The sequence below is a fragment of the Brienomyrus brachyistius genome, chromosome 19, assembly GCF_023856365.1.
Source record: "Brienomyrus brachyistius isolate T26 chromosome 19, BBRACH_0.4, whole genome shotgun sequence".
NCBI lineage: Eukaryota > Metazoa > Chordata > Actinopteri > Osteoglossiformes > Mormyridae > Brienomyrus > Brienomyrus brachyistius.
This window is the reverse complement of record NC_064551.1, coordinates 16,175,092-16,193,274: the sequence shown is the minus strand read 5'-3', so window position 1 is coordinate 16,193,274 and position 18,183 is coordinate 16,175,092. Positions and strand designations below refer to the sequence as shown.

The window sequence follows — 18,183 nt, the reverse complement described above, 5'->3', positions numbered from 1 at the left end:
ATCAAACACTGCATTTTGTCAACTCAGTTGATAAATACTATGGATTTGTAGCAACGATAAAGCAATCAAAGTGATGGCGATTGGGTGTGAACTCCGATGGCTCGTATATCAGTTCCACTATGTGCTCCAACATTACGGAGAACTCATGATGCAGCTGTAGTAAGGTGTAGTAAGACATCAGAGTACAGATCTGATCTCCTTTATTAAATAATAAACATACATACATACACATATAAATAAATAAATAGACAGACAGACAGTGGGAGACCCCCTTACCCCCTGGGGATCATGGTTATAACAGGGGGCCTATTTGTGCCTCCCTGTAGCTGGACACTTTTGAGGCACGTTGTCTGTGCCCCAGTTCCTCTGGGACTCTTCCTGGGATCATAGACACCACATTTACATCCCATCCCTGGCAAACTGGAGCACGGTATTATGGGCGAGGTATTTTCTCGCATAGGCGTGTGGAAATAAGCCGGTCACGTGCACACACTCTCTTTGTGACCTTCAAGACCGCGTCTTTCATCAAAAATCTCCGGGAATTCCTCTGTGGGTGCGATGATTTATGAGTAACGGCGTGGTAAGGTGATGGCAGTTAGCGTCAAGCTAACCTCTCATTATTACCTGCATCGTGCACCAGGGACATATGTGACGTCCGTGCTGCCTGCCGGCAGCAACGACGATGTTTTACATCTTAAGCAGGCCTACGGAGAAGTCGATGGTGCAACGTGTGCGGTTAGAGGTAAATCGATACATTCCCGGTGGCGATGGAGTAGAGAGTATTGTCTCTATCTTTCCTGCACTGTTATGGTATCCAACTTCAGTCGTCATCAATCAAGATTTTTTTTAAATGTAATTTGCAATAGCATTTTTCTTATCAGTACAGTTGTGGCTTTACCCCTTTGCCTTCATTAAAGGGTCAGAGGAGTATTTTCAACTTTTCCCTCTGCTAGCAGTTTGGCTTTTTATGTTTTCTATTCCCTGAGAGAAAATCCCTCAGTACAGCTCTGCAGTATTTTCGTTGCAAAAATGCTGTGTGTAAAAATAGTAAGATCACCCAGCAGAAGTGGTTCAAAGGTGACTGGATGGATAGAAACACACACACACACAAAAACCGAAGCAATATCTTAGAGTTTAGCTAATTCTAAACCTGCCTTTCATGCATCCAGTCATAGCTCTGCTCTTTCCGATGAGATCCGTGAAATCAAGTTCTAACACTGTGATTCGTCATGAACCTCTGTAAGGTGGGACGGTATTTGGATATTTATTATTATTTTGTGGTAATACGCAGGGATTTTCAGTATGCTTCAATGTCACCTAGTGCTTAATGCCTGTATTGTTAGAAAATAAGACGCACGATTCGGTAACAAACACATTAAGCCAACCTGAACACAATCGAGACTCTGTGTTTGTGGCTCCCATTCTGTATTACATACGCGTTTGTTTTCCCTCAAACACAAACCAAGAAAAGCTTCTTTTGTGTCAGCATGATTAACTCATTAATAAATCACATGAATGGATTCTAAAGCATGTTTTGTAACATCACCATGTGTTCACACTGATCACTTTAGTGCGTAGTTAATTATTTAATTTGTCCCCTAATTAAGCAGTAATTTCATACCCCTCTAATGTCCCCTTCCAGACCGGCTGTGCTGTAAATCCCACAGGGGCCCCCAGTCGGCCCCCCTACACCAGATGCAAGGCGACCTGCGAGTGACTTTAGGGTTCCTGACCTGTCCAAAGCTGCTGCAGAGGGTCGCCACTCCACATCACTACTGACCTTAGTCACATACTGACCAAACCACTGCTGGTTCTCTTCATTAAACCAACGATACTTTACAACATTAATGGGCGAGGAATTAAGCCTCAAATGCACAGAATTCATTAATCCCTGTGCAGAAGTTCTTTCTCTGCCTAACCCATCTTGCTCCCCACAAGACAGACATGCAGGGGAAGGCATGCCTGGGTTGGGGGAGGGAGGCGGGGGGGTAGTGCAGGGTCAGTGCCCTGGGAGCTAGGGATTAAGAGCCTTGCTCAACTGCCCGCAGACATGTGACTTCTGTCTAGGCAAGGGTTGGAACCAGCAACATTCTGATCATAACCACAGAGGCTTAGCCAGCTAGGCCATATACTGCTCAAATACCAACATACATATAACATGCATAAAAGGGAAAGATTACGGGGCTGTGGTGGTCATAGGGTCGAATGATATGGGCAGACTTCCTTTAGTGCCATTAGAATAATTCTACAAAAGGCCACATTTCAATTGAAACATTCCACCAGCAATTAGGTGTTTAAAACCAACTCCAGTCCTCAAATTAGCCAGTAATACAGTTATCATGCCAGTTGAGGGTCCTGATTTGTTTGTTGCACACTAGCTGGGCATTGACCAAAATAGACTGGATTACTGGGGTCACCAGTAATGTCCCACACCCTTTGAGAGGGTCCGGACCTGCTGCAGGTTATAAATCTTGCCCGAGAAAGTCAAGGATCTCTAGTTCCAAACGGTGCTTTTTGGGCTTATGCTGAGAGGAAATAATGACCTCTGTCTTCTAATGGAGCAGGAATTTATAGAAAAACATGAAGCTGCGTGAGTAGATGTGACGCCCTCTGGTGAAGACTTAAGCACAAAATACAAAAACACACAAAGACATGATGCAAATCAATCTTTATCACGCAATGAAAATATTCTACAAAAAAAAAAAAAAAGCAATGAACAGAATTTTATACACAAAGCAGTACACAAACCAGCACATACAAAATAAAATGAAAAGTTACACTGGAGGAAAAAAAAAAAAGCTTTTTGAACCTCGTCTGGTTCAAAATCTTATTGCGGACAGTTAAAACATTCCCGGTGATGTGTGATAGGTGGCGGGCGGCCATTTTGGCGGGAAAGCCGAGGTAGAGGAACAGCACTTCTACAGCATGCTCTGCCTTCCAGTGGTACAAACGCTACACAATATAGGCAACCCCTTCGAGTCAGCAGGCATGAGGCTGTGCTCTCCGACCACAGTAATGCTCAAAACCTTCAATGTTAGGCATAGTTCACATGCTCGGTTATTCTTTAGAAAACCGCAAATGAAATAAAGGCATAAACTAGAGCATTAGTTACGCTACAAGTGTATCTTACGGATTTACAGTACAACTTCTCACAAAACTGATGTGGTTTCCTACCTCTTGGCTCTTCATTGTGTTGCTGATTGACAGAGAGTGATGTACAAATTTGAGTAGTACAGTACTGCCACAAAAATGTACTCACCAAAGGACCCTTACTGTGGTATCCATCTCGTAATCACCACCGTGAACCAGGACAAATATAGATTAATAACAAGGTGAAATATTTTTTAGGATTAGAGAAAAAGAGCAGAGGGATAGTGTAATTTAAAGTGTTGACTAGACCATAAAAGGAAAGTTTTAATAAAATTGAGGAAGGCAAGTTAAAGACCCCCCCCCCCCACATTGCTAACCCAACCTCACAAACAAATCCGGGCTTACCCCAGCACCTACCCTATCTTCACTCCATTTCCCATTTTTGGGGTGGTGGAAGCCAATAACTGCCCGGAAGATGGGGTGTGACACTGCCCAGCAAACTCAAAGCAAAGCAAAGCAAACATGCAGCCTCTCAGACAAGTGAGCAGAACATCACGGCAAACGTAATTAGGGATGAAATGTACCATCGCATCAGTTTATACTGGCTCGGCAAATCAACGAAACACATTAGACAACTTCCATAATTTTACTGAATCTATGTTTACATTTATTCGTTTAACAGACACTCTTATACAGAGCAAATTGCTGCATTTTATATTGCAGTGCGACATAAATATCTCGGACCGTGAGACAACCGCATGTTTTCAAAAAGTCTCTCTACATGAGGATTAGGTCCCGGTTTCCTTCCAAATTATTTCCATTTTGCAAAAGTGCATGAGTTTGTCCATAGTGGGTGTAAGTTTTCTGTTCTTTAAAGGCATCTGGCGCTTAGGAAAGTAGTTGCTTTCAAACTTGTTGACAAAACCCCTTTAATCTGTCAAGAACAAGCAGATCTGTAAGAAGGCATTGATAGGGGTAATTCTTTTAGAATTTTATTTCTGTATTTTTGGCTTTCAGTACCACCTGACTGTGTATATAAATAATCGGTCGTGTCATTTGAATGCAAAATCAAGGAAAACCGAGGTTTGGGAATCAGTCAGGGGGAGCCCCCTCGCAGCATTAACCTGCCACTAAGCACTGAGTTAACGAACAGAAAGAAATGATGTGACAACGAGTTTAAGACATTATATCGAACAGACTGTTCATTTGACATCAGGGTGATGAAAAATAATAGCTATGAGAGACAATTCAGGAATTTGTTCTCTAGTTTTGGTATATTCACTTAGTCAAAGTCTCTAAAAGGCTTTCTGTGTGAAATGTGTTGAGGAATTAAGGCAACTTGTTTTTTTCCTAATAAATTCTGTTAATTTCTAACATAAAATAACTGAAAAAAAATCTAGAAACTGCTTCATGTCACACGGCACATATTTAGGGAACCATTTCACTGTTTCTGTTTTATATCAATTTTTAAAGTCAACTTTTACGCCAGCAGGATAATTTTCTACCATTGTATTTGCTGTGAGTAGGTCCTTGATGGAAACGTGACATTCCTATTACATTATTCAAATTTATTTGCTGGAAATTTTGCGCTGCAGATGTGAAGCTAAGTGGCGCATTGAAACATGACAATCCTGAACTGACATCCGGTTGCCTGGTGACGGGATTAATTTCCCTTTCAATACTTTCAGCTGGTTCATGCACTCAGCAGTTATTCTTCCAACTGAAATAAACACAGACGGAATTATCGCGCTAAATTTTATGCCGATGCAACTTTGACACCAGAGCCTAAAGAAAAATACACAAAGGGATTTAGGAATCTTAAGAATTATCAACCATAGACTGGCCTTGTCAAATTCAGGTCTTCTTCCCAATGTCTAAGAGGAGCACTCAATGAAAGCGGCCGAACATCAAATAAACGGTGCCGTCATGTAATCGAAAGCAAAGTATCAACTGTAAATGTAACGTACGGCTACCAATAATCTGGTCGGACTGGCAGCCGCAGAAACCGTCAAAGCGTTGAGTACATCTTGCAATGTGGAGAGGAGGGGAAAAAAAAAGTAAAACATGCTTCAGAATTAGCCACAATCTCTCAAACTCTGCATACATTTCAAAATACAGTGACCTTGGGGATGGAGGATACAAACCAAATGACGATATCACAACCGCAGCTATATAAGAGCAAGACTTCTGTACTTCTTCAAGCCTTTGAAGTTTGGAGGTCCACGTGGGTTCTCGTAAGGCGGCTCAGACATGTCCTCGTTAAGGTTCAGCAGATACTGCCGATACAGGGTCACCCGTGTGCGCAAAGCTTTCGGCACCAGCTGCCACACTCTACAGGCTACGACAAGGCAAAAGATACGGAGGACATCGAACTCGGCTACAATACTGCTAAAATGGCGTCCGGTCCTCAGAGCATCCATGTTGTGAACGTCCCAGGTCGGCCTCCTCACGAGGAGTCCTGGTCCATGCTGCAGCCCAGCGCCTCGATGTCGTTGCTGATATCCGAGATCATGCGGTCCCAATCGTCGCCTTCGGTGGTTACAGGCTGCTCGTCGACGCCTTCTGCCGCTTCATTGCCGTTGCTGGTGGAGTTAGAAGTGGTGCTCAGGGTCCGCCGGTACCTCCCAAAGCTATCGGTGATGATTCCCCGCCCGTCCTTTACCCCGATGGTCTCCAAGAAGTTCTCAAAGTGCTGGCTGTCCTTCTCGGGGATGAAGGGCCTGAGTCCTACACAGGAGACACCAAAGGAGTGCATAAGAAATGAAAAGGGATAAAGATCCTGGTAGATGCCACAAAAGTCCAATAAAGAATGAAAAATCCCTTTTTGTAGACATCCTTATCTAGCCCAGTAAGAGAGAAGCAAATTAAAACCTAAACAAATAATTCAGATGCTTAATTATAGAAAAGGAGCATATGCTCCTGTTATTTTCCCATAATTTGTTGCGTAAAGCTCTGCAAAAACAGTCCTAGGTACAGAACCACAAACTCTCACCCAGGAGGAGGAACTTCCTGCTGTCTCCGTAGAGCTGCCGCAGGTTGATGCAGAACTCGTGGATGGAGGAGCCATTCCTGTACTTGTGCAGCAGCGTGGCAAACTGCTGGATCTCCTGAGAGGACAACTTGGTCCGAAGCTGGACAGGCAAACAGATGGCAAGGATCAAGACAGGTCTGTCAAAGAGGAACTAAGAGATACCATTAAAAGGCAGAATTTCTGGGTGCCTACATTCCCAGTCTTGGGACCTTGGCAAATTCATTATGAATAACATTCACACTGGGAGACTGTAAACCAAAGTCCTCTCATCAGAGACCCGGGGTTCCGGCCAGACTGACTCTAACCCTGGGCCTTAGCGTACCGTGGTCATGTAGTCCTGCAGCAGCTCTGCAGCCGTGGTGCTCAGCTCACTGTCACTGGTAGGGTGGGCCTGCGGCGACGCCGGTGTGGAGGGGGATGAGGCCAAAGAGTTTCCCCCCATGTCTAGAGGGCCCTGGAAGGGGCTGTGCAGAGGCAGATGAGAGTCTCATGGATACCAAGCTCATGGATACCAACTCCGCTTCTCCAGAAAACGACACGATTCTGATCTCGGGGCAGGAAGCCATCTTTTTTTTTTTTATCTTAGCGTTTTCAACATTTGTTTGACTTGCTGATCGTCTATCTTCGTGCTTAAATTTGGTTCCATTTCCAAAGAATTTCAGAGACACCAGTGCAAAAATTACCAGGGTCGCCAGAATATCTGTAAATGCAAATGAATCCATTTCTTTCTTGCTTTTGGGATGAGTATGTAAAGCTCCTCACAATCACATTAGCCATCTCATTAAAAAATTAGAGGATCTGAAACCCATGGCTGATGGGATTGCGTCAATCGGTTTTGCTAATGGGAAGTAAGACTGAATCAGTGACTGACACCGCATTGCAATCCTGGTCACCATGGGTCCACATGAGAAAGCAGCATAAAAGATTAGCGAGTAGCTGATGAAAAACGGCAGTTGTTTCATTGCGACTAATCTTCTGACTGGTTAAACCTGCTTCCCATTGTTTGTTTCCATTGAATGAAACTGTCCCAGAGAATGACAACCTAAAAGTGGAATTAAAGCTTTTCAAGACTTACAATTCTTCAGTGTCGTAGGGCTCCTTCACATCCACTTTGCTTGAGGAGTCATCTGTGAATTAAACGCACAGAACCCTATGATCTAAGACTCACCTCGAAGGGCTCAAATGAACTTGGAAAAAAAAAAATCATATTATGACATTTGAAAATGTTCTGATAAATACTGTGATGTTTATATAACAAAAAATGTACCCAAAATAATAAAACATATTTAGCTCTAGCTTATTATCTACTAAAAGATTTTGTTGTTGACATGGGTTGTGCCAACAGACAGGAAGTGGTCCTGACTACCCTTTTGTTTTTGCTCAATATCATCTCTAAGGAATCCAAAATACTGCCATATGGCGGAAGATGAATCTAACCAGTTTTTCTTCTCTTTTCTCCTCCTCGCTCATTTTTGTAAAATTTCTCTCAAATGCGCCACACATATCGTCCAAAAGCAACAACGAAAATTATTCTGATGGTCTCGAATTGTGAATGCAGAGCAGCAACGGTAAACTTTACACTAGATTATTTTTTTTAACGTACTAGAGCAGGAGTGGCCAATCTTATCCAGAAAGGGCTGGTGTGTATGCGGGTTTTCGCTGCAACTCCCTAATTAGATTACTAATTAGAGGACTGATTGGCTGAAAAGCCCTCACACCTGGGTTTGAACAGCTGAACTAAAGGGTATCCCAAAAACCTGCACACACACTGGCCCTTTGCGGATAAGATTGGCCAGCCCTGTACTACAGAGACGAAAACCTTGAGCGGCATTCAGATGTACGAAAGCTGATACATAAAAAAGCTATTATTATTTGAATAAAAATATTTTAGCGAAGCCTGCGGATGGTCCTCCTGTGACATGAAAATTTATGTGTATGACATCAGAATCGAAATACCTTTACCATCCTGTAGGAAACTGTTCAACATGCGTTGCTGATATATATTCATATATATAACATAACATATATATTCATTAGCACATATTATATAAAGGGTTCCATATATATTATCATAAACAATGTATAACAACAAGGAAAAGTACTTACCGCTGTACAATGACAGGTGTCTGGTGGGCGTCGAGGCCCCATCGAATATCGCTCTGTCTAAGAAGTCGATGGTAGATTCTGTGTAAACTATCTGGAAGACCTGGCTGAGAAGCAAACACAGCTCCTCAGCGGCAGCCTGTGGGAAACATGAGCACAGTCAGAAATCAGGCACTATCGCGGCCGCCACAGGATCACTGCGCTACTGGGCTTGGGGTCCTGATGGCCATACTTTGTTCTCCACAGCGAGCACCAGCAGGCTGCACACGTCCACCAACATGGGGCCACTCTCGGGCAGCGAGCTCAGGGTCTGGGTCTTGGACGCATCCGGGCAGGTACTTGGGCAAGGGGAACCTCCAGGTTCCTGGGCTGAAGGGCACAGGGGAGAGATCTCAAGCTGGGCTGGGTCTGAGGGCAGGACATGCAGCCTGCACACTTTGTGCATGTATGTTAGGGTGCATGAAAAGATGTGCTGAACGCTATTCGAAAATATCACATTTTGCTACCAATGGAAGGAAAAAAAGCTACAGTGGGTGGGATTACCCAGCGTTGTCGATCACGGGCTCGCCAATAAGGAAATAAGAAAGTCAACGGAAATAAAGTGCGTTCTATGTTGCCAAATTCCAAAGATAAGTGGGTTTGATTTTGTCTTCCCGTACCTGTCTTAAGGATTATGAGGTGCAGGGAATCGTCACGGATATAGGACACGGCGGCGATATCGTGGATAGGCACCCGCACGATGATATCCTCGCCGTCACGCCACACCAGCTTCACGTTGTAGGCCGAGAGGCTGACCAGCGCATCCTGCTCAGCTGTCAGCTGACCTGGGAGCAGGTGGGCCTTCTACAGACGGCGGAGGGAAACGGTCTGTCAGCCGGCTCCTTGCACATCACCAGGGAAGTGTTCAAGCAGATTTATTAAACAAAGTCTGGCTGTAGTCTCCAAAGCAAATGAAGCAATTCAAAGAGTCCAAAATCTTTCAGAAAGGGGGCTGGGGAACCCAAGTCTGAAGCAAACAGTTGGATCTTGAATCTTGAACATCTTAGCTGGGACACTGTTTTAAACTACGCCATTACATTACAGTAGCATTTCTGTACCACATGCTGGTAAAATTTCAAAGGAGAAACCCTTACCCTGGCATTATCAATCAAATGCAAAACTTCAGTCCGACTGGAAGGATTTAGGTACCCCGGAACTGATGTTAGCTGCCCTAAATACTTTAAAAACACAACAAACACAATAATTATGTTATTTTCTTTATAATGCACACTATGAATTACTTGGGCATGAATTTCAAAAGTACTGAGACAGCAACTATGGATACATATCCAGTGAACAATGACAGCTATCTGACCTTGACTTCCTTCTCAATGTAATCATTGAGCAGGACCTCAGGGTCGACGCGGTGATCGGGCTGGGACAGGGAGACTGTATGCAGGGCCCGACGCTCTGTCGTCTTCTCCTGGGCCTTCTTGTCCCTCCCCTTCTCTCCCTTCAGGAAGACGCGCTTGAATGGAGATGCAATACCAGGCTGTGAGAGACGAAAGATGACACGTAGGGGCTCATGAACAACTCCCGGAAGGCCCTCACTTAATCACCAATCACAAGCGAAACCTGCGGGAATTCCTTTGGCCAGTGATTCCCAACCCGGCCCTCAGAGATTCACAGATGGTCCACGTTTTTGCTCCCTCCCAGCAAAACCATGAACTGTCTGCAGGTCTCCGAGGACCGGATTGGGAAACACTGCCTTTGGCTACTGAAGCAGCATGATACCACATATCACATATTGCATCTGCTTCCTTCCTACGGGGTCATCTGCCCAGAAAAGTAGATGACTCATAACAGGAAATTATAAGCAGACATGAAGAGGAAAGGTGGGAGCTGGGTGTGACCAAGACTGCAAGAGCAACAGAGGTAAAAAAATCCTTGTCGTTGTGAATTGTTTCACGGGGCACAAAAAAAAAAAAAAAAACCCCAAACGCAACCATAACATTTACATCCTGATAACAGATCTTGCCTTGCATTCAGTCAGTCAATCAAGAATACAAATCAAAGAGATTAAAGGCCTTTAAAGTACAGGTTCCAGCCCACAGCCATTTTTTCTGCTGCAGAATGGAGGAGGGGTTGGTTAATTTCTAAAAAGAAACTATACATTTTCAAATCATCTGGAAAAAAAGGAAACGGCTAAACTAGTGAAATCAATGAGCAATCAATCCACTGGTAGCTCCCCACTGGGTGAAAAGTTCTCCCAGTCCATGACATATTTGTATGACATAAACCATTTCATGGACATTAAAGGGTTGGGAATCCCTGCTTTAAAGGATTGAAGTCTTAGACCTGCTTGGCGGAGCCTTTTTGTGCCTGAACGCAATGTGCTGATCTCCACCGACAAGTTGATACGACAAATTTTACTGTATGCTCAACCACTCTTTCTGCCCTTATTTCACTTTTAATAAAAAAAATATAGCAAAGTTAATTTCCAATCTTTCCGGGTGAGCGCTGCGTAGATCTCATGCCCTCTTAGAACCAAACTCACACTTCCCTTTCTTTTTCTACTGAATCTGTCAGCCATCTGAATCACGTTTTTGCTTTCCTTCAGCTCAAAGGCTGTCGGAGCACGTGCACTGTATAAAAATGAGCTTTGCATAAACTTTCAGACGGAAGAATGCAAGAAGCAAAAAGCCAAAGAAACACAAAGGCTCGCCAGTCCCCCGGCTAAGCCGCCCAACGCAGCACGCCCTACCTCGCTCTCCATGAAACTTCAAGCCTGTCTTGAAATATTCAGGAGATGATGGCTATCCCATGCAGATGTCTAGCCAACTGAGCATGAACATAGCTTTCGCCTACCTCTGTATGCCTGAGCATTAAGAAACGTCTCTATGCTCAGGAGAGGAGCAGAGCAGTAGCGGAGCAAATGAACAGGAAGCAGAACCACCACCACTTCCTGTCAATACACTTGTTGCTCACACCAACACACAATTTTTCACTTTCTTGGTCTTACAAACACCATTACTGGAAGTGACTGATGTGGCTCAAATAAATGTTTTTCTTTATTCATGTTTATTTTTTTATAATTTTTAGACATTTAAGCACTGTGTCCAAAATCACATATGGTAATTGAACCAAAAAAAAATCAGAGATCTTAATGGCACAAGGGCTGAGTGCTCGCTCCAAAAAGAAAACACCAAATATATATCTGCACCAGCTTGCTGCTTTAACATGACCTTGTGTGATCATATGAAACCATCAACCCTGGAACAGCATCCAAATTCAAGGTGCATTTATATTTTATGTATATAGCCCTATGACACATGGGTGCATATATAATATTCAGGTTCTAGCTTTCACAGTTGCTAGTAAATAAAATAATAGAACGCAAGGCTTCAAAATACATGGTGGACAGAATTACAGCTTAGCGTCAATCACTGGCTCATCCAACGTCCAGTTGGCTACATTAATCATGAATCAGTCACTGATGATTCGTAACTTTTTAAGATGTATTTTAACGTTATAACTTGGTATTATTGGGCTGACAAAAGAAAGAAAAGATAGATGTGAACTGTGAAGTGTAAGAATCCGTCGAAATGTTAAGTTAGCTGGGTCCCCTGCATGAATAGTGAGTCTTTTAGAACTTCCCATTCTAAAAGTTAAACTAAAACTTACCAATGTGGTTACCTAATTTACTTTGGAGCACATTTAACCAGAAGAACAATTAACACTGGCTTAAGTAAACGAGCAGCTGAAATGTGAGCATTTTTGACAGTGGAAGAATATGTCTGACATCTTATCTGCCTCTATTTAAGGATTCCCAAGAACAGAAAAGCAGCGACTAGCCAAATACGATCAAGCAGTCAATTGTGCTTTTAAAGCCTCGATTTGTGAACAAATGTACTGTTTAGTGCTGCCATCTACTGTAATCAAACTCAACTTAAAAAACCAACAGCAACAGCCTATAACCAGGGTAATTCTGCAGGTAGTTTGGTCTGTTTTTTTTTATATATTTTGGAGAAGATATTAGCATTTTGGTTAAATATTTATTCTAGCGCATGAGCCAAGACAAGATCTAACTACTAACCCTACTTACCATTACACTGCGGAAACGGTACTCCGCAAAAAAGGATTAGGACCAAATGCAAAACCAAACAAAAACATAAAAATATCCAAAAAGCATCCTAGCAAAATGGATTGAGAGAGTGAAACCAGAGCAAACATTCTGCTAAAGCTGAAAAGCAGCCTGTGGGCCATCGTCACAGATAACCGTGAAAGGAGAGGAAGGTCAGTCATGTTGGGCCAAGGAAGGCCCCAGTCTGAAAAGGCAGACCAGCATTTCCACTGAAGTGCTTCTCTGCACTCCTGGTCTGGGCTGATAGGAGGGAGTCACATCCTGCCTGATGTTTACACACCCTGCCATGTATTCTCTCGTGTGAATACACTCGGAAAATACAGAAATGGAAGTGTGTGTGTGTGTGTGTATGTTAAGAAATATGACATTGGAATAGAAATGATTGTGGTTTTCTAAACTAAACCTCATTCCATTACTTGTGGTTTCTTACCCTAGTTTTCTGCTTTGTTATACAATAATATACATAATATAGCAAACTAGTGTAAGAAACCACAAGTAAAGGAATGTGATTAAAAAAAATCATAACCATTTCCATTATACACACACATGTATACACACACGGCGGCATGGTGGTGCAGTGGTTAGCACTGTTGCCTCACACCTCTGGGACCCGGGTTTGAGTCTCCGCCTGGGTCACATGTGTGTGGAGTTTGCATGTTCTCCCCATGTCGTCGTGGGGTTTCCTCCGGGTACTCCGGTTTCCCCCCACAGTCCAAAAACATGCTGAGGCTAATTGGAGTTGCTAAAATTGCATGTAGGTGTGCATGGTGTGTGTGTGCGCCCTGCGATGGGCTGGCCCCCCATCCTAGGTTGTTCCCTGCCTCGTGCCCATTGCTTCCGGGATAGGCTCCGGACCCCCCGCGACCCAATAGGATAAGCGATTTGGAAAATGGATGGATGGATGTATACACACACACGTCAAATATTATATATTTATAATAGACCAACTGGAAAATAAAACACAATCTGAAAATCATGTTTACCTAGAAATCATTTCCTCCTTGGGGGTGGAATACAATGCACTAAATAATTATAGATATTAAAATGTTATATATTCATAAATTACTTTATTTTTTCCTGACACCAGTGATTCTAACTATTTTGAGACATAATGTTGTGTGACTAAATACGATAAGTATCCTGTCTCCAAAATACCACCAAAGCAGTTTATGTAATTAATGAGATTAACAGACTCAACTAACCCAACAGTTTGTAAGTTCACAACAATATGGCTACATGTTCATGAAAAAAATACATGAAAATGACAACATAGGTTTTGTAGGGAGGAACTAATACATTTATCAGGCTGGTTAACAGCCTCATGAGTTGAGAGTGTTACTCAGACACGGTGTTAAATCCAAACACATGTGCCCCACAGCAATCAAATACACAAAAGCACTTCTGCATTCTCAGCTGCAGCACCCGTGGGCCCCAGTTTGCCCCAAAATAATTCATGTATTACGTCTATTCCGTTTTTGTCTTGCACTGTTTTTATCTCTTTTTGCATTGCTTTTTGTTCTGTATTGCATTGGTGTTTGTGCCTCCATGCACCTGTTCCCTCCCGTGTATTTGTGACATAAGAATTTAACCATTTCGTTAGTCACTGGCGTCTCGTAGCGACAGAATGACGCCACGTAACCACCGCATGACGTCACACGTCGGGATTTCCGGTTATGATGACGCCGCCCGCAAAGCAGACAGCAGTGGTGGCTGGCATAACAACATATCGAGCTGTTAGTTTTCTCACATAGGAGTACTCAAGAACAGGACCGGGCGGTACATCCCGGTACGGTGCCCGGGGAGCGTGACGGGGCTGACGGCCGCCCCTGACTGCCGCTCCGGGAAAGTTACCTTTTTTGCCTTTTTGCCGTCATCCTCCATCTCTATCTGCAGATTCTCCTCGCCGTCATTTTAGCGTGTGAGGTGCCCAAAGTCCGACCGGCATGGTCGCCGCGGCGAAAGCGTCCGTAAGCACTTTCCATGCAAAAGTAACCGGGCGACGAGGTCCCGGGCTCGCTAACTTTGCTGGGTGACACAAAACTTACGGTTCACCGATGCCGCCACTCGCACGTCCGACGGAGCGCAGCTTCCCCCTCTACCCTAAAAACGAGGGACTTTCTTAATAGTAAAACACACGGGATGTAGTATTTTAAAAACAGGAGGTTTGATAACTGGAATGAAACATCACCAACTTTTCAACCCTGCCGCCATTTTGGGCGTAGAGCGTTTTTTCCCAGAATGCGGCGCGGCGTTTGGAGGGGGGACAGTCAGCTGGCGGGGGGAGGAAGGTCTTACCCAAGCCGCAATCCTCCTCCGTGCATGCCACATCATTTTAAAAAGCACCCAGATGCGGCCGATCACAGTGCCTACAGATGCTTTTCTCTTTTTATCTTTAAGGAGATGCGCCGTTGTTCTTACTGATCTGCGAGCCGAGCGTCTTGTCCTCCAGCGAGGCTGCGTCAACTGCGCTGCCACCAGATGGCAATTAAATAAAAGCGAAGGGGATCTGATGTGTGAGAGTGAGGGAGCTTTTCTGCGCTTGCATTGCATTATGAGGTGGAGAAGCAATACAGCAGCAGTGGGGTAGTGTTTATATTTTTGCAGCTAATTATTTCTGGTATAGACACACTGACATCATACACAGCCTAGGTATTCGACGCATACCTGGACAAATTACGCGCACAAGAAATATTGGCGATACCATTAAATTTTTACATGCCGTAACATTTTAAACACTGCAATGGGACCTCCTTTGTTGCTTTCTTTACCAATCGGCTTCTTCGGTTATTATATCAACGCGATAGTTTACATCTCTGTGATGTCCACATAGCCTAATTTATTTTTAAATTTACTGAGAAGGGACAACGTCTTTGGCAATGTGTTTAGAGGTAGTGTTTAATATAATATTAATATAAATTGTCGTGTATTATGTGAATAAATCGAAGCTATTTGTTTACTGAATGTTATTCGTAAAAATTACACAACACAAAGACGTTAATAAAAATGAATAGTTTATATTCTTCATTTCAGTCACAACATTATAATGTATTAAAATGGAAAGATACAAAATCGAAATAAATGTTTCTGATTCATGTGTAATTGTACTTTTTTTTATCCAGATGGTCTGAGTTCATACAGGTTAAATAATTTGATTACATTACCTAAAACCTCTGATGTTGTAATCATAGTTCAAGCAGTGCTCAAAGGGAACCAAAGTACAAAATTATACAATAATTGTATTTTTGTAACTCATTCGGCCATGAAATCACATTACATGAATTGACAGGCGGTGATATGTTTTTAGTATCGCAGAAGTAAGTTTTAAAACAAAAAAAAAACAGCATCTTATTCCAACCAGTCAACCAGTGTATGTTCTTGTGCATTAGATACATTCATTATTGTCCCAAAGGAAGACAGCCTCAGATGGTCAAAATTATTATAATTATCCAAAATATCAAAACGTGGTAAAGCATCAAATGATATGCACATAAAAGGAAAAGTTATATGTGGCAAACAACGTGAAAAGTCAGTAAAATGGCACATTTCTTGAAAGCCGCAGAACTAATAAACGTATTCACTCAAATAAAATGACACTTGTATAATACGTACAAGACAAACTCGTAAGCCGTGTTTTAATTTAGTTTTAAGCTTTCTCGTTTTACAAGGGAACCAATCTGAATTAACTGTAAATGTAAAAATTGTATGAAAATGAAAGTAAAGTTTTATATTACTATTATTGGTCCAGTTTCACCTTCTGATTTGCAAATTTGATTTAGGTGTAAACTGTGATTTGAAACAGCTTGTTACATTTTTCCGACCGAGGGGAGAGGTCCCCTTCAGCATATTTTAGGTGAACGCCGATAATCATCAATCAAAATTGGGGACACTTTCAATCGTTCGGGCCAAAGGGGCACCGCACCCCCCTCTGGGTGTCTGATCATTTATATTGCATACATGTAAAATACATGTAATACAGCACACTTAGCATTATGAAGTAAAAATAAAGGAAGATGCTTCAGTTCTCAGTCTAATTCTAATGCAGAGCGAAACCTTGGATAACGTTGCGGTGAAAAGCTGAGGCGCGCGCGTTCTGCTCGCGGACTCTCCGAACTTGCGCGGAGACAGAAGGAAGTAATGAAAGCAAATGTTCAAATCCCTTTAACCGTGTAGCTCAATTCTCAATAACAAATCTCAATGCACCAAGTACATCTTAACCATGCAGGAGTTCACAAACATCTTACGAGATAATTTTTTTTTTGGTAATTTTTATAGGTTTTTTAAATGTGTTTCCAAAACACTAACAGTATGCATTTCGTTAATTACATCAGAAGACTAAGTCGCCATTTGACTGTCAGATATTGGATATATCATATATATTTTTGATTTTATACAGAATCTGGACAACACAGCATTACACAGTCCTAGAAAACATTATTATTCTTTGTTTGCTTTGATTATAATTATTAATATAATTAAAATCAACCAGCAATAGAATGCACAGGTCAATGCAAATGAAAGGTAATAAAACTAAGGAAAATACCATGAATTGTAAACACCCCCTCAAAAAAAGATTGAAAATGGTTTCCAGTCACAGTATATATTAAAAATGGCCAAAATGTAGCTTTACAATGAATTACTATCTTCACATATATATATGTATATACTCTCTTTTTTCCTTTAATCGAAGAACATCAAGACAGCAAACACGATAGGGTATAAATGTAGTATAAAAACACAAAATAAAATCTCATATTATATTGTATAATTTCTTTGTTTAGCACTTAAATAAATACACCTTAGGGGCTAATGCATCTTTTTTAACCCAGTTTGTCTATGCATTACTCGACCTCTCAGAACAGGAAAAAAAAAGTAAATTCAAGATGTAAGAAACTCGCTCGTCTTTAATTGTTATTATGTTTCATAATGTGCTGAACATTATGAAGTTATAAAGCAAATAAAAAATAAAAAAATGGTATATGGGAGTTGTTGATGATAGTACAGCACACTAACTACACTGTGTATCGTGTATAAAAAGTTCTCTAAAAAGGAAAGGTATGTTCCACCAACATAAAAATGACACAGTTTTGGTGAGCTTTGGAAAGTCCAGGTAAAGCAAGAGTAGAGTGTTTAGATCAGTGTATCACAACCCAGTCCTTGGGGACAGCCAGACAGTCCACATTTTTGCTCCCTGCCAGACAGTCCACGTTTTTGCTCCCTCCCAGCTCCCAGAGCGAAAACGTGGACTGTCTGACAGGGATCTAGGAGGGAGCAATATCACGGATACCTTGAGGGTCCCTGAGGACCGGATTGAGAAACTGCTGACATATTCAATTCACAGCAAGGCCCAAAAAAACAATTAGATATCATTAGTAATAATTAGCATAATTACCAAATTGGATGAGCTTTGCCTTAAATTAATTTAAAATGCTTAAATAATTATGCTATAAAATCAGCATGATGACAAGTTATGACAGACATATAAAGTTCACACGCACATTGTATACAACTGTTGTAATATTCATGGCAGCTCACGTTAATTAAAATGTGAAAGAATAAGAATAACTCAGCAAAATTGCTTCAAATAAAACTAACATTTAGAGACATTTAGAGACAAACTGTCTCACTATTATCACTTTTTGTTGCAATAAAAAATTATGCACGTTTATCTATTCACATGTTCACAAATGAAAGTCAATAATGAAAATATTAGCTCTTAGTCACAGCTATCCCCGTTGATGGTCTTAGAAATAAGAAGTTTATGGATCTCAAAGAACAACCCAAAAACCCAAGAGCATGTCCTTGTTTGGGGAGGGGGGAGGGTTACTGCTATTATTAC

At 42.0% G+C, this 18,183-nt stretch overlaps 1 protein-coding gene across 5 annotated transcripts; it reads right to left on the bottom strand.

Annotated features, from left to right (window-relative positions):
• Window positions 1–2,655: 2,655 nt before the first annotated feature.
• On the bottom strand, window positions 2,656–14,596 carry ccm2 (CCM2 scaffold protein). Of its 5 annotated transcripts, none has more exons than XM_048985676.1 (10): window positions 14,199–14,596; window positions 9,579–9,755; window positions 9,358–9,441; window positions 8,884–9,067; window positions 8,457–8,593; window positions 8,228–8,363; window positions 7,197–7,248; window positions 6,444–6,585; window positions 6,083–6,221; window positions 2,656–5,817 (listed from the first exon to the last, which is right to left on the bottom strand). In XM_048985676.1, the coding sequence occupies exons 1-10, from the start codon at window positions 14,226–14,228 to the stop codon at window positions 5,537–5,539; spliced, it is 1,362 nt and encodes a 453-aa protein (XP_048841633.1). In that variant the 5' UTR covers window positions 14,229–14,596; the 3' UTR covers window positions 2,656–5,536. The 5 variants fall into 5 exon arrangements, with proteins under 5 accessions (XP_048841633.1, XP_048841636.1, XP_048841634.1 ...); XM_048985679.1 differs by having other exon boundaries at window positions 9,579–9,731; XM_048985677.1 differs by lacking the exon at window positions 14,199–14,596 and adding an exon at window positions 11,072–11,175.
• Window positions 14,597–18,183: the final 3,587 nt, after the last annotated feature.

Bases quoted from the DNA above. Each gene is read 5' to 3' on its own strand.
- ccm2 (XM_048985676.1), bottom strand. From the start codon at position 14,228: ATGGAGGATGACGGCAAAAAGGCAAAAAAG. The intron at 9,442-9,578 runs GTCAGATAGCTG...GTGTTTTTAAAG, and splicing joins ACATTGAGAAGGAAGTCAAG to TATTTAGGGCAGCTAACATC. The intron at 8,594-8,883 runs GTACGGGAAGAC...TGTGCCCTTCAG, and splicing joins CCTCATAATCCTTAAGACAG to CCCAGGAACCTGGAGGTTCC.